This window comes from Danaus plexippus, chromosome 5 (assembly GCF_018135715.1).
Source record: "Danaus plexippus chromosome 5, MEX_DaPlex, whole genome shotgun sequence".
Taxonomy (NCBI): domain Eukaryota; kingdom Metazoa; phylum Arthropoda; class Insecta; order Lepidoptera; family Nymphalidae; genus Danaus; species Danaus plexippus.
Window position 1 is genome coordinate 7,900,725 of NC_083539.1, and position 15,743 is coordinate 7,916,467.

Below are 15,743 nucleotides of genomic sequence, written 5' to 3' on the forward strand. Positions count from 1 at the left end.
ATGTAAAGAATTCATTCTATCTAATCCAGAGACTAAATCGTCTGCAGTGAATTTCACATAACAATTTCCTTTTCTAAATGTTTAAAAACGAGGTTCTAATTCCTAGAACCCAATTAATTTTACAATTTTTTTCATATAAATGTCTATTAATGTCAAAATAACGCAAGCAAAAGTTAAAAAATAGTATGTATACACATTTTTCTCTAACATATATGCATTATTATTTTCTATAAAGAGCCATCGTGCAAAACAAGCTCTTTATCATTACTTCACTAGGTTTGGGAAGCTTGTCTTCGTGGAGATCAGAATTAGGCAGAGACCAGAGAGGAACCGACATCGACGTCTATAGTCTGTGTCACCTTTCTTCGTAAGAATTCATCTGTTTTTGAAGTGATTCCGCGGGAAGTACATGGAATTTTGAAAAAACAAAGTATGGCCTGAATCTGGTTTTAATTTCCTTTCTACAATGAGCAGCAAACGTCCACAAATCCATCAAACCAAACTTTCTCATTTATAATATTAGTAGGAATAGAAGGATAAAATGAAATTCTTACTTCCCTTGCCCTTTTTGCAAAACGTAATATAGATATTTACAAAACAAGAGACGTATACACATTACGTAGTAGTACCTATACATTTTTCTTACATGTTTGAGCATTTGAAGACCAACGAATTATAATGAACAAAATGAGTTTCGTTAAATAGTTTATATATTTTATTATTACTTTATTTTTTTTAAAACAAAAGTTCACACTGTTTGATTTCAGACAGCATTAGAAAATTAATATACTAAAAAAATCATTTTATAGTCTCCTGTAGTCTAACCACAAGTTTTGCCTCGTTTTTGCATATAGTACATTTTTAGTTTTCCATCCATAAATCTCCGCACAACTATAGTCAAGTGGGCAGTGAAGAATAAGAAACGGCAAATGCTGCGGAGGTAAAGTGCCGATACAAACTTGTAATATTCTAATGTTAATAAGTTTACTATAATTAGAGTCTGAAGTAGACATTTTTTTTACATGTCCTAGACGGCACACGATCCACCTTATAGTAAGTTGTCAGCGCTGCCCATGAATATTCGATACACAAATGGTTCAAATACGTTTTTCTCTTTGAGAAAAAAAGGACGGTGGTCAAAAAAATTACACGTGCATAAAGAATTTTCGCGACGCTTGTAGTCTTGTAAAGATAGGAACCTAGATAATTTGGTTGTGATAGAATTGTGACGCAAGCACTTGGTCAAACAATCCTGCACAAAATTCCTCATAACACAAAGGGAACAGAGGGTAAATCACTGCACAAGGCGCTTTGTGTGTATGTAACGCAGGTTGTTTGTCAGTAGGTCACCCTCGTCGTCAAAAGTTGAATACAACGGAAAGAGTTCAGCTTACCCTATTGCAGAATGCGCCAGCAAACCTGTCAGGTATGTGCAAAAGTCGTGAAGAAAGGTAGTTTCCTTCTAAACTTACTTTTGCAAGTTACAAAAAACTTGATAATTTTTAGGATGTAGGTCTGCTTGACTCTGGCAATTTTTTTAAGACTTACAGGTAGAATTATTTTTTTCACACGCGTCCAAAAAATTAGATCTACACGCGTCCAAAGAATTGACACGTCTCTTTGTTCTAGATTCTTTAGGGGTTGACAAGCAATATCTTAACATATAAGAATATCTCCGTCCGTTGCAGATATACTAAGTCTCAAGTCTAACTCAAGCCTGTATCCACGGCAATGTAGGCAAGATATTTCTTCAGAATGTGATGTTTGGGTCTCCGTCAGGAACGACGACGCCCACCTTTATGTTTATTTTCCTGACAGCCATTAGTTTTAGTTTTTGTAGGTACTACAACATCTTGGAGAGTAACTGATGAGTCTGTCACCATTCTGATAAATATTATTGCGTAGATCTGGACTGAAAAGTAACCTTTGTGTGTCGCCGACTTGGGCGACTCGTGCTTGTAAGCTGGGTTGGTCTCCAGTCTGTTACTCTGCCAAAGCGGTCAAGTAGCGGGTTTTTTTCATTGGCTGCTAAAACGGGGCAATATATTTCTTATGATACTTCGTCTCAGAGCCCTTAAAGGTCCGACGAGTGTCGCAAAAATTACAGACAGCGTGTTTTCATACAATTATTAACAAACTTCTAAATATCACAAATAATGCAATGCATAGCCCGCAGCAGGAACTTAAACAAAATTAAGGGATTTTACGTAAAGTTATTTCCTTGTGATATTCGTTTTTCGCTATTTTGTATAATATCGATCCAGCAGTGCAAAATTACCACCCCTTTCCCAAAAATGATGTACGGCACTTTGGCCCAATGACTTTTTTTTTCGTGCCAGAAGAAACGTGAACCGTGACAATTAATGTGATATTTTTTTTATTTAATAAGATGTTGTTGGGACACTAGCCGTTGGTGAAACTGCCATTATTTTATTTATGCGCATCATGATTTTTGTTGAAATAAAGGCTCATGTAACTTTTCTTTCAAGCCACAGGTAATAATTTTAATGAGTGTAATCAATGAAAGGAGTCTTTAATCGAAAATATCAACAAAATACAAGTGTAATATTTTGAACAGAATTGCCTGTACTAATGTTATCTCTGGACTTATCACAAGTACTTTTCTTGAATAAATAAAAATAATAGACTTATAGTGTCGTCTCATTTTTTCTTATGCACTATATAAACACAATATTCACTGTATATAATGACAAAGGTAAGCGTGGAGTTCATTATTACATTGCTTCAGCAAGCTCGTAATACCAGCAGCGATGAGTTGTTGAGGTCACTTTTGGACTTACTTCCGCAGACAAGAACTTCTCATCAAATCCAAGAGTTGTTCTTGGAGAACCAGAACCTTCTTCCTGCACACTGCGAAGAGTCCACATTTAACCTGCCCTAACCCTGAAAGGCCTACATTCAGTTGAGCCCAAATCTGCAGACTAAAGTGAATCCATCACAGCCTTATTCCTGTAGTCCGAACATTGGTTGAAGAACATTTCCGGCGGGCGGGAGTCTCGCTCGGGGCAGAGCGCCGTGCTCGTGGGCATACACGTACGGGAACCGAAGCACCCAGTAGGCTGAGGAGCTCAGCTTGATGGGCGGCGATCCGACCGGCTGAGGAATAAACACTGGACCGCCTGGGACTGGCTGCACCTGAACATATATTAATATGGAGCTATGAGATCTCACGAAGAATTCATAGACTGCTCTAAACAAAAGTCATTTTTCTAGTTGCCTCTTAATAACACAATGAATCTGCTTATCTATTATCCGGCCTCTAACAACTCAAAGTAATTTCGAAAGACATACTTTTTATTCCAGTATGTGATAACTACAGTCTCAGAGAACATCATTTATTCTGTTCGTTTAAATGTATTAAGAACTTTTTTATGCGTCATAACTTTAACAGTGATGAAGGTTGCCTTTAAGCTAACCTTAGGGTCGAGCGTGACGTGTATAGAAGCCTTCGGTGTGACGACGTGCAGTCGTGCGAGGTGTGCGGGCTGGGCCGCTCGACATAAACACGAGGACAGCACTGGCATGGAACTCGAGGCGAGTAGGGCTCCGGCCCCGGCCTCGCCCGCCTCCCGGGACCACCCTGAGCCTCCTGACACCACCGTGTCGGGTGACGACATCATGAACCTGCGAGCGCGAAACAAAACAAATATAGCCATGATTAAATATTATTTTGTATAACACAAATCCAAAAAAAAGCAAAAGAGACTTATTCATAAACCGGATATTACTTTACAGAAATATAACTGAATTATTAATATATAGGTTGAAATATATCCGGAACTCAATGTAGTTAATTTTTTTGAAGTCTCCTGACCCAGTTTATAAAAGTCGCTGTATATTGATTACTCTAAGCCCATGCGGAGGAACTCGGTGGCAAAAACTACCTACAACTGATACATATATCATGTAGACGACCTCACCTGTGCCCTCTTGGACACTCATATTCGTATCCTATGAATATCTTGACTGTAAGGCTCTGCGAGGGGGCCTTCCCCCTGCCCCTGCCCCTCCACACCCCCAGGTCCCCTCGCTCGGGACGCTCCAGGCGCACGGCACAATCCCACGGCAAGAGGTAGTTGGTGTGAGGCAGGAAACCAGGCTGAAGATGCTCCGGTAGTCCTGATGAATGAAATGTAAAAAGTCTGATATAAAAAACATGATTTAAGACTTATTAAATATATTCTATTGGTACTATGTATTACCTGCGCTGTGTGAGTACAGCGATGAAGCGCCGAGACACACGAGCGACCAGCTCGGGAAGGCGGGGAGCAGGGCGGCCGGGCTGCCCGTGTGTAGCATACCCGGGAGATACTCCGTCGTCGACGGTTGACGACTTATCGATTTCTCTGAGAATCAGAAGAATATTATAAATAAGACATTTTAAAGAGACTTTAACAAGCCCAGTTCGGGGGAATCAACACCAGACGTCACCAGCCCCGACGTTGGATCGTAATTCATAATGAAATATCTGTGATTGTCGTCTTGATATCAAATGATGTAAGCCATAAATTAATATTTACAGGAATTTAACATCCATGTGGTACCTTGCCAATGTTATTCCTGGCGTGCAAAGCTAGACAACGTTCATTTGGCTCATCGGAATAAAACCTAATAGATGGCGCCTCTGTCTAGATACGGCGGTAAAATATTTTGCAGACCTAATACAAAGATACCAGACAGGCCACTAGAGACAAATTGGTAAGGCAAAGGAAATTCAGGAGGCAGCAGGTAGGAAACCTGCTCGTGTCGTGTTTATTCTATACTCTGTATTTGAATCAATTCAACACGTGCCTGTAGTGCCGTTATCCTGTACTGTGACGACCTCTATTCCTTCATCGCTGGAATCCTCAGGATCCTCTTCATCTTCGTCTCTCGCTGATCCAGGTGACAGCACGTCTGGGGGTGACCAGGAGCCTCGTTGCGAGCCTTCCCCTTGGGGTGACTCGGCCTCCGTGACCTCTAACTGCTGTCGTACTTCGGACAACTCTTGAGTTTTAACAGTAGCACCTTTAACTGACGCTGCCCTAAAATATTAATAATATAAGAAGTGCAAGCGGGATTTTAAGCTAAAACATTATACAGTCTGGACTCAGTACTGCGCCGGACCAAAGTAAATGGGAAAAAATAGGATGAATACATTTAGGCGAAGTTATGTAGAGGAAAATGCGTTTACACTGACCTGAATGTAGGGGTTGAAGGTTGAAAGACGGGGAAGCTGATCGCTTGTAAGGTGTCACAGTTGCACTGCTCAGCGGCCAGGGTGTAGAAGGTGTAGTTGGCTGATCGCGCACAGTACGGGTCCTCGCGTGACACACGCGTGCGGCCGCAGTTGCACGCACTCACATAACGCACTCCCGATGAATGCTCTTTGGAACTGTCGCTGAAAAAAGCATCATATACGTTGGTGGTGACCGGTGGTGGTGATTTATTAACAAACACTATCTCCTTTCTGCGAACGCGTTTCGTGCAAAGTCAACAGAACAGAGTTAATGGAAATAATATATCATCATCACTCACTTGAGTTTAACAAAGGACCAAAAAATTTATTACTTCTTATCTGCCTTCAAGTGGAATAACACTGAAGAATTTGGTCAGTAAATAGAATTTGAGTCATGGCTTACTGTTTGGGATGTATACAAGGGTGGTGTGTGAGGCTGGGTTCCTCGCACAGTTCCCTAGCTCGTCTGATGGTGTCGCAGGCGGCCCGAAGTCGAGCTCGGGCACCACCAGCGAGGGGACCTCGGGCCATCGCCTCAACTACACCGAGCGCTACCACCAGCTAAACATTGTTGTTAAAGAGAGAAGGAAGATAGCATTAGTGAGTGAGAAAGTTATATAGGTTGTGACTGAAAAAATCTTCTGTCCTTTTTCTCAATTAACTATCATTTTCATAATAGAGAAGCAAACGAAGGGTCCTTCTCAGAATAAGCAGCTTGATTGTGTAAGTACTCCTATTAGAAGTATCTTGAAGTGTTATCGCCTTACAAACATTGGAGGATAGGTCCTCCTTATTCCTCATTCTCCTGAATATATAAAGAAAAGCTGGGAAAGCAAGGAGTTTCTTCTTGGAGTTTCCTACATTCCACAATGCCATTTTTTTATACCCATGATCAGACCCAAAACTTCTAAACCGTTTGTTTTGGATAATTTCCAAAATAATATATTCAGTTATAAAAATAAATAAAGCTGACCTTATGCGCGTGGTGCTGGCTGGAGTAGTGAGGAGGCAGTCCCTCCGCGTAGGAGGCCTGTGCTATGGGTAACACCTGGAGACATTATAATAACTATAAGTGACACTGATGACTGAGGTTTACTTATTTCATCGTCGGACTTTGTAAAGTTGTATAAAATGCAGTGTACATATTTGACATAGTATAAAATGATGTAAATCATTCTCATATAAATGTCGGTTTTAACGGTAATAACCAAACTACCTTCGCGCATCTGGCCTGAGAGAACCTCACGTCTGTGGCCAGGGCGTCGAAGAGGACGGTCGACTGCTGGGAGTATTGACGGTGTAAGACACGTGCCGCGCCCCGCCAACATGATGCTGAGGGTAGCTGGAGGTGACGGAGAAGATTCTCACGTTAATAGGTTCAAGAGATAATGAACTGCTCATGTGATGGTCTCAATCAAATTCTTCGCCTGGGTTTTTCGTTAAAAAAACCCTTGTTTGCTTTGCCATGACATAAGAATCAACTTTCTGCCTTGCTTTAGCACAAAAGACCCATCATCATGTTGGTTCAGCACTAAAGTGTTACTTAATGAAACAAGATCATGACTTTCATATAGGTCAAAATGTATAAAATTACTTCCATCAGCTGCTATTTGCTATTAATAGAGCAACTGAAGCATTTCCTTCTTGGAATTTCCAACAAAACTTAATTATAACTTGCAAGAGGGTACTTTGCGGAATATATAACGGAATGAATGCTCGTTAACTTAACTATGTACTATAATTACATTACTGAGGTAAATTAATTTTGATTTAGTTTAAGCCGTGTCTATATAAACATGACTTCTAAGTTAAACAGATAATTTTAATTATGAAAGCATATGTGTTTGCACATAAGTGACAAATTTTAATGCTACATATAAATTACTATAGTATTAAAAACATTATTACTCTTTTGATCTCAACCCACCTCAAAATATGACGTGCTCATGGCGTACTTGCCAACATTGTCGTCAAAGCCTTCGCCGAAAGCTAAATTCAGGTGACCTTGAAGGAAACGTCTGAAGCTGGGTCGGTCTGATGAGGTCGGGGCGCCTGAACCGGAACACATCTGCACTAAGCCACGGAGTAACGAACTAGTGTCGCGAGCCGATCCCACCTCCTCAGCGCTTATATACACAAACTCCTCATTCTTAGGTATAGCAAATAGAGATTTGGCACTGGAATTATGAAATATAAAAAAAGTGAGTTTCAAATACTTGGTAGGAATTAAACCTTGATAGAAATAATCTGAACAATTATGTATAATCATATATCAAAATAAAATAAATTAACATTCATGAGCTAAAATTAAATAATGGCAAACACATTTTCTTGCTTGGTTGGTTTACAATTATTTTGCTAAAAGCAAATTCTTACCAGACATTAGTTATAAGTCGGGATTTCCGGAGTATGAAGTATATCTGATCCTCCACAGCATGTTCCAATCTCTTCAGGCCAGCGGGATCAGCTCTAAGTGGAGTGGGGGCTCGTTTGAAGTGAAATAGCAGCCGAGGACAGCATAACCGACCATGCTGCCAAGCAGCTGCCCATGATTGGTGTAAAGCGCTTGTAATTTGTGCTGATACCTCTGTTCTGATAAAAAAATATTTTTTTTAATTTGAACAATCATTTCTCATTAAGGGTAATTAATTAACAGCTGTGTAAGAACCATTAAAGAATTGTGTTTTTTATTTTAAGTGTAGCAATAAGTAATCTTAGTGCAAAAAAATTTATGTTGTCCCATAATTGATCCTAACTACTTGCATTTAAAAAAAAATTACATCAAAAAATGTATATACTAATAGTAATTTTATTTAAAAATTATACGAAAGAGTTCTTATTGTTAAACAAAAATATTGTAAATTTAATAAAGGAATTTTTATCTCATTTAGTACAAAATAGTTTTAATTATTAATTTAAATTTAAATAACCTGTAAGCATCAATAGCTTTAAAAAGCTGTAAATATCCGAGATCAAATACAGGGGTTGGTAATGAAAGAATCACAATATGGCACAAATGAAATATCAATGCCATAGCCCTGCATGCATCTATCGCCAACTCTCCAGAAGCAACGAGCCAGTGAGCAGCATCAGCATCTTTGACCGTGCTCTGAGATTCCTCATTCAAATCTGCTGCCAATGCTGCCAATCTCGCAGTGTCGAAGTAAGTGACTGCATGAAGATATAAAATACTCCGTCTTTCATCCCAATGGCATTCTATGTCATTCTGAAAATGGTTAGTGATTTTTTATTGTTTATATATTAATCTTCCAAACTTTCAAATATATTACCTACTTCTTTAAATTGTACTGAAGAAAGCAGTGGTGATGTCTTATTTGGATATCGAAACGGCGATTTTCCAATAATGCCTACTACTACAATCTTTTCCTTTTGTGAAAATTCTGGAATATCTTTAATTGAGAATACCGTAGTCATTGTATATAATTACAAGTTTAATCATAATATATCCAATTGCCAAACTAAAATATAAATATTGGTTATAATTTTTATTGTTATGACTTTTAAGAGCAATGACAAGTTTTTGACACTGACAATTAGTATGTGTGTTAAAAATTAATTTCTTATAATTTTTAACATCATATTAATTATATATTACTTCAATTGTTTTAAAGTGACCGTTTGATAGCTATATCTTCATTAATATTATAAAACAGTTTTTTTTTGTTTGTGTGAGTACTTGTTTGTAGTGAATAAACTCAAAACCAGTGAGACGATTTCAAAAATTCTTCACCCTTGGATCATTTACTAAATTTTAAAGCTACATTTACTTGGTAAAATGTAGCTTTATCTGTAGTAAATGTGACAAAGGGTAAATTCATTACGTTTAAAAAAAACCATATATATATCAAGGGTCAAAATATAACGAAAATCTTATGTAAACACGTGAGAAGCCCGTAGGGACTGCTAGTAATACAAAATATTAGATAGTTTATTGGAAATACATTCAGAATATTTCTTGCTGTCAGCCTTTCTTATAATTTTATGACAACTGACAATTGACATTGAAAACTGCTCAGCTGCGTGTTGGCTAACCTTTCGAAATCAAGGTCCGCGAGTTTGAGAGAGAATGGGGAAAAGTAATTCAAACATTTATCAAACAAAAACCTGCACCCGGAGCGCGCGCACACTGAATAAAATACCGAACACGATAAGCTATCTTTGAATTTGGCGATACAAATTTGACAATACATGACAATGTCTTCTATAGTAGACGATATTTGTGAATTACTGGAAAGCTACAATGGTCGAGACAAGGTAAACTATGCGGAAATATTAACTCAATATTTGTTAGGCAATACTAGATATACCGGTCAGTAACTTTTTATACTATGTCAAATAGATCACTTCCTCTATTAACTTATATTTTTGTCTTACCACTTTTATAAATATTATTCTTAAAGAAAAACAACATGATTAATAATTAACTAGATTTTGCTATAATATTGATTAAATTTTACAGGTGGTCCGTCTAGCGTGCTATACTTGCAAGCTATATGGATGTATCCAAGGTAACAAGCCATGGCAGACCGCTGGATCCAAGCTCTCTGGAGCGAGACTTATGTTAAGGCTCTTCGATGACATTCCTATGATCAGACACACTTATAATTATGGACTCGGTAGACATGTGAGTAATGATTTACAATCATTATTTTGGTCTAATACATTCACAAACTTAATGAGAGTTCACAATCGACGGAGACTATGATTTTTATTATTCAAATCTGATAAATATTGTATTTTATTTTTAATTATGAAATTTAATTTATAAATACAAATCATCAAAATTGGATGCATTCTTGTATTTCAGCCACGAATAACATAATTACAATATTACATAATCAACTTTAATTACTTTTAATATGTTATCTAATCAGTGTTTAAAAAAAATGCAATAAAATAATTGTTTATACAAATTTTATAGGAGTCAACGAAAATAGCTGCCCTATTGGGTGTTTTAGCAAATATAGTGGATCAAATATTTCTACCGGTGGAGAAGGCATGTTGGCTGAATGATTTAGGCATCCTGCAACTGTCTGCTAAGACCGCGGACAGACTTGAAATCGTCAGTACAGCACTATGGGCTATCAGTTTATATATTTCATTAATACAGTAAGTAAACAATTATAATAATAATCTAGATTGTGATGTGGAAATATTCATATTTGTAAAACATTTTGTTTTTTTTTTTTAACACAGTAACACACACTAATGTTAAAAATGATCAATTTTGAAATTAATATACTGCATGCTAAATTCTAGAATATTTAGCTTATTTTTTAAGTAACTTCTGTTCAGAATTCATCTTCTTTTATAACAACATGTATAATATTTTTGTTTTTATTATTGTTACCTGTGACAATATAATTTTTACCTAAACTATGACATCCCATTTTACTTTTTTGAAAATATTATTTTCATTCCCTTGGAATTTCTACAAGTATTATGTTGTTTAAATGGAACTAATATTTTCGAATTACTACCCGTTTTTTTAATATTTTTAAAACAACATATTCCGATGTTTCCGTTACTTCGCAGTAAACGTGATCGCGAACAGACGAGATCGTCGTAGTTTTAAAAATAATAAAATAAGGCGTAGTAATTCGAAAATATTAGTTTAATTTAAATGAAATTGTTTAAATAGTTTTCTGTAACAAAACAAGATTGTTAGATAATTTTTAATCGATTTGGTATCGTGCTTAAAATTAAAGTGTTTTACTCCTAAACCAACTGGAGTTCAATTTATTTATTTCATAAAAAATATAGAGTATGTATACTTTGTAGATAATCTTAGGAATACTATTAGATTATCTAATACTAGATCTATTCTGACGTGTCTCTAATCAAAATTATAAAAAAAAACCGTTTTTCTTCGAGCTCACATCCACCTAAGTATAAGTTTATCCATTTTTGATTAACGTACATTTAAATGCACTTCTTTTCCAGGACTTTCCGCTCGATGCGTCACATATGGTGGAGTCGTGATTGTCTTAGTTCAGAGGACGCGTCCGTGGCGCGAAAGAATCTGGACATGAGACTGTTATTGTCTAGTGTAACCGCGGCAAAATTGTGTTTGGATATCACTCACGCGGTCAGCTGTTTGCCCTCTGGATGTTTGTGGGGAGAGAAAATAGGCGCGACCAAAGTCGCCGCCATTGCTACAACGTCATCTGTCATCGGCATAGCGTTGTATTTCGCGCGTAAACGATTATTGAAATGAAAATTAAAAAAATAAATTATTTGCGATGTACATTCTCTTAAGTCTTAAAGTGTGATAAGATTAAATACGAAATAATTTTAAAGGAATGGTGTGGAAAAATATTTATGGGTCAGGCTGTGCGACAGTCAAATTTATTATACAAAATCGGAAGCAGGTTCTATTTTGAAGGATTTTTGTTTATTCACATTTTAACAAACAACTCCATTTTATGTACCAAAAATATGATGCTTGGCACATTTTGTTTATATATACAGAAATAAAAATATTTTTATTTGAGTTTATTGCTTATTTCTGTGTGATGATAATTTTATTATTATGCAAACATGAAGGCTTCCGGAAACCGGAACTTACAATTTTTTTTTATGGTTGAATAATTTGGATTACACAAAATATTTGTTCATTTTTTTTTCCAGAAAATTATATGTCCGATTCTCAAAAATTATCCTATACAATGTAATTAAAAATATATATATTTAGTATAATTTTTAGTTTAATTAATTGACTGTGTCCTATTTTAAAAATCTTGATTATGTATTACTTATAACTTGTGAGTTTAAATTTCCGCAAATATATCACTAAGTGTACAAAATATAATTTACGATTGATTTATATACTACGAATATAAATGATGTTTCTAGTAATAGATATACTTGGTTACAATATACTTTTGTTATATGATGAATTATTTTATTTCCTAACCAAGCAGTGGCGGGATAAACACAAGCTCAGCCGGGAAACTGGCTGGCTACAGCAAGCCTTGGGATCCAAATAACCCAAAAAAGTGTTGGTGCAGAAGGCAAGGGGAAACATTGCAACTATCTTCCCAAGAAAGTCATCATGTTTACGGATCTCTGTAACGTGATGACCACGACGAGTCTGCTAAGACTTGCGACGACGATGATGATGACTTTATTCACTAATGCAAATTACACATACCAATTGTAATTATGTCGCAATATGTGTATATATATTTTTATATACATGTCGAGTCCTTAAATTGACCTACCTGGTATCCATGCACTGAATAACTTTCAGCTTGATATTGGTATTATCCGGTATATATAAAGTGTTATCCCCGATAACTAACACTAAAGATATTTCTTGAAAATTATTATAAAGATAAAGATAAAGATGAAACTAGTATTATGCGGATTTACTACTACTATTTAATAATAAAATCCGCGTAGTAAATCCGAATAATACTAGTTTCATTTAAATGAATACTCGCGAAAATCTTAGATCTCATTAAAGATAAATATTCTGAAAATGATCGTTGTAGAAAACGATAGAGGTCTCGTAAATGTCTTTATTTCATTCTTTCATGAAAATATATATTGATACGAGGTTACATGTTAGTTATATATAATTTAATTTTCATGTGTATATACGATAAGCAACTAACTGCATCATTTCGTCGTTAAGTTTAGGAGTGAGGATTTAAAGTAAAACTTTGTTAAATTTAAAATGACATTTATTCTCATACGCAAGTTTCAGTCTTCATGCTTCTGAGATTTTGTTGTCAAACGTTTTGAGCTGTCGTCGGATAAAGACAAGTTGTCAAGACAACTGTCTTCATCATCCATCAGGACTAAATCACATTCTTCATCGTCTGTGGAATCAGCGTCATAGATCTGCCTTTCTTCAACAGACTCGCTGACTTTCGAGTCGAACTTCAAGACGTCAAGCGAACAGGATTTTCTGTTGCTCTTGATGTAGTCAACCATAGCTGCAACATATTTTTCAGCATCAGTCTTCATCACATATGCCATAGAAATATAATTTTTATACTTATTTACGTCAAATGTACGCATCAATATTTTTCTCTCCTTTTCTTCCATTCGTTCAAAGAATGGACATTTTGGCGTATTTTCTGATAACTCTCTAAGCATTCGATTTCTTAGGTTAACCAGTTTTTCAATTTCTCGCCAGACATCAGCGTCTCGTTTGAATTTATTGATGAATTTCAACTTAATATAAGACCCGAGCTGTTGCATTTCAACTGCAAAGTTGTCACTGTTAATTTTGTCGTAATCAAACTCCTTGGAAATATCAGTGCTGTCGCAAAGTTCATTATTGTAATAAACGAAGCAACGGCCCTTGAAGAAAGGTGCTGCTACTGAAAGGTCGATTTTTTCGTGGAGAACAACCGTTTCATAATCTATGTCTTTATTCAATTCTAAACATTCGTCTATTCTTTCCCGGCTAATCATGCCGTTTGTGACGATGTGTAGTAATTTGATTCGATCATTTTCAAAAATAGTATAGTTTTTTCGAAGGTGCCGTATGAGACATCCTGGATCTCGCCGTTCATTAACACAGACGTTTGATAATCCAGACACGTTATCACTTGTATGATTCTTCAGTTCAACCTTATTTTCATTGACCTCCCAACAGACGTCGCTCCAGTGCAAATATAGGATTTTAAATTGTCTTGTCGGCAGTTGATCATTCGATTGTTCTTTGATCCTTTCGACGTCATATTTGAATTGTTCAAGAGTCTTCGAGTGGTTGCTGTAGTAATACTCGGCTTTATTTATCGAATCCGAACAATCTTTTGCGTAAATATAGTAATCAACCATTTTCAATGAGGACCAGTTTTCGTGAACTTCCCGAGCGTTCAACGCTCGGTTCCAAACTGGATAGATAAAATAGTTGCTGGCAGTATTTTGACGGCATTTAAAAACATGTCGAAGCGAGTGGGCGTGAGTAAACTCAAATGACGCGGCCCAACGACATAAGTGTTTTGACGTAGCTACTCTCAGTAAGATTAGACCGATAGTATAAAAAAATGATCCATGAACCATACAATCAGTCAGGTCACTCATTTTTTATTTAGCAAAATAGATTAAATTCTCCTATCGTGTCGTCACAGACTTCACCATTATTGCGATAACAGTAATTTATCCTGAACGTAGAACGCATTTTTGAATTTGTCATTCAATGCGAGCCACAAGGCAACATTGGGTGAATATGACACGATTTCACACTTAACTCTTGAGCCACCAGTAAAGAGTCGTTACCTTAATGCCGATTAATACATATGGTAGGGTGAATGCTCTTTGATTTCGTTCAAAGTTACACATATGCTTTTTCTCGTACATAAAACTTTTTAATCTTAAAGAAAACACACTGACTCATCTTTATGAAAATTTCAAGATGCTACATCATTTTACGTCAACACTCTAGATCACTGTATGTAATCCTTATTCACAAATTTCGTTCATGCCTTTTCCAGCTTTGAAGTCAACCAAAGCATCTACAAAGTGCAGGAGGTGACCATAGTCATTAAGGTAAACTATCAGCATCTTATCGGGACTAATTCTTCTACTAAATTGCTGTATAACTCTATTAAACTCTTTTGAAATATCAGCGCTGTAACAAGAGTCGTTATTTCGATAAACTAAACTACTTCCCTTGAGAAAGCGCGCAGCTACTGAAAGGTCAACTTTTCAAAGGGTCTTCATTAAATGCATTGAAAACCGCTCGTTTTTTACGCTTTCTTTATCAATCGTGCCGTCCTTGACGACGTACATTAACTTAATCCTATTATCTTTATCAGCAATATAGTTTTCTTTCAGATATCCGATTAAGTTTTCCGGATCTGTGTACATCAACCAATGACACACAATCCTTGTGCGCGTTTCCTCATCAACTTCCCAACAATCTTCGCAAGTGCATTACACATTCTGCCTGAGGCTCATTACCAATCGATAGTTCTTTGATCTGTTTTCATCCTCTTTGAACTGTTCGAGAGTTTACAAGCCGTTTTAGTGCTAAAGCCTGACTCTTTCCGTTGATCCCGAAATCTTTCGCATCATGAACCATTTTTACGTTGTATCAATTTTTCCTTATTTACAGCAAAGCAATGTCCCGACCGTTGATGACTAATGTATACCTAGTATACGTTTATAGTAACTGTGTGTTGCTATTTATTCTTGTTTGTGACCTATTGGCGAGAGTTAATTATCGAGCCTCGATGTAGTTAAGCGATTCCTGAAACAAAACCACTTGTTAAAATCGTGAAAAATTATACGCTAGGACGGAACTCTAATATACTATCATCCCGAATATTAGTATTTTAGTTTAGTATTAAACTTTAATCAGGACTAAGTTACGAATCAAAGTATTTACACCAATTCACAGTTCAACTTTTCTAGTATTACAAAGCTTTATGATTGTACTTACCCATAAGATGTAAGTTTAAAATACCGCTAATAAATCAACAGTGTATAAAATATAATTTTACTATTGATTTATCTAGTAAGA

General features: G+C 36.3%; 2 protein-coding genes across 3 annotated transcripts; one reads left to right on the top strand and one right to left on the bottom strand.

The window, feature by feature from the left end:
- Positions 1–2,648: 2,648 nt before the first annotated feature.
- On the bottom strand, positions 2,649–8,789 carry LOC116769276 (nonsense-mediated mRNA decay factor SMG8). 2 transcript variants are annotated; one of them, XM_061528277.1, is made up of 13 exons: positions 8,534–8,789; positions 8,170–8,465; positions 7,616–7,831; positions 7,167–7,416; positions 6,456–6,581; positions 6,213–6,287; positions 5,643–5,800; positions 5,201–5,401; positions 4,813–5,045; positions 4,224–4,367; positions 3,942–4,140; positions 3,438–3,645; positions 2,649–3,156 (listed from the first exon to the last, which is right to left on the bottom strand). In XM_061528277.1, the coding sequence occupies exons 1-13, from the start codon at positions 8,672–8,674 to the stop codon at positions 2,965–2,967; spliced, it is 2,439 nt and encodes an 812-aa protein (XP_061384261.1). In that variant the 5' UTR covers positions 8,675–8,789; the 3' UTR covers positions 2,649–2,964. The 2 variants fall into 2 exon arrangements, with proteins under 2 accessions (XP_061384261.1, XP_061384264.1); XM_061528280.1 differs by lacking the exon at positions 8,534–8,789 and having other exon boundaries at positions 7,616–7,826; positions 8,170–8,312.
- A 371-nt stretch (positions 8,790–9,160) lies between these two features.
- LOC116769013 (peroxisomal membrane protein 11C-like) lies at positions 9,161–12,155 on the top strand. Its single transcript, XM_032659986.2, has 4 exons — positions 9,161–9,514; positions 9,720–9,884; positions 10,182–10,369; positions 11,204–12,155. Exons 1-4 carry the CDS (start codon positions 9,449–9,451, stop codon positions 11,475–11,477), a joined length of 693 nt encoding a protein of 230 aa, XP_032515877.2. The 5' UTR covers positions 9,161–9,448; the 3' UTR covers positions 11,478–12,155.
- Positions 12,156–15,743: the final 3,588 nt, after the last annotated feature.

What these genes read in the sequence shown, in the direction of transcription:
- LOC116769276 (XM_061528277.1), bottom strand. Translation starts at nt 8,674, where the DNA reads ATGACTACGGTATTCTCAATTAAAGATATTCCAGAATTTTCACAAAAG. An exon ending in CGACTTATAACTAATGTCTG is followed by an intron (nt 7,417 to 7,615) that starts GTAAGAATTTGC and finishes TCATAATTCCAG; the next exon opens with TGCCAAATCTCTATTTGCTA. An exon ending in CCTTGTATACATCCCAAACA is followed by an intron (nt 5,402 to 5,642) that starts GTAAGCCATGAC and finishes TGCTTTTTTCAG; the next exon opens with CGACAGTTCCAAAGAGCATT.
- LOC116769013 (XM_032659986.2), top strand. Translation starts at nt 9,449, where the DNA reads ATGACAATGTCTTCTATAGTAGACGATATTTGTGAATTACTGGAAAGC. An exon ending in ATTATGGACTCGGTAGACAT is followed by an intron (nt 9,885 to 10,181) that starts GTGAGTAATGAT and finishes CAAATTTTATAG; the next exon opens with GAGTCAACGAAAATAGCTGC. An exon ending in TTATATATTTCATTAATACA is followed by an intron (nt 10,370 to 11,203) that starts GTAAGTAAACAA and finishes CTTCTTTTCCAG; the next exon opens with GACTTTCCGCTCGATGCGTC.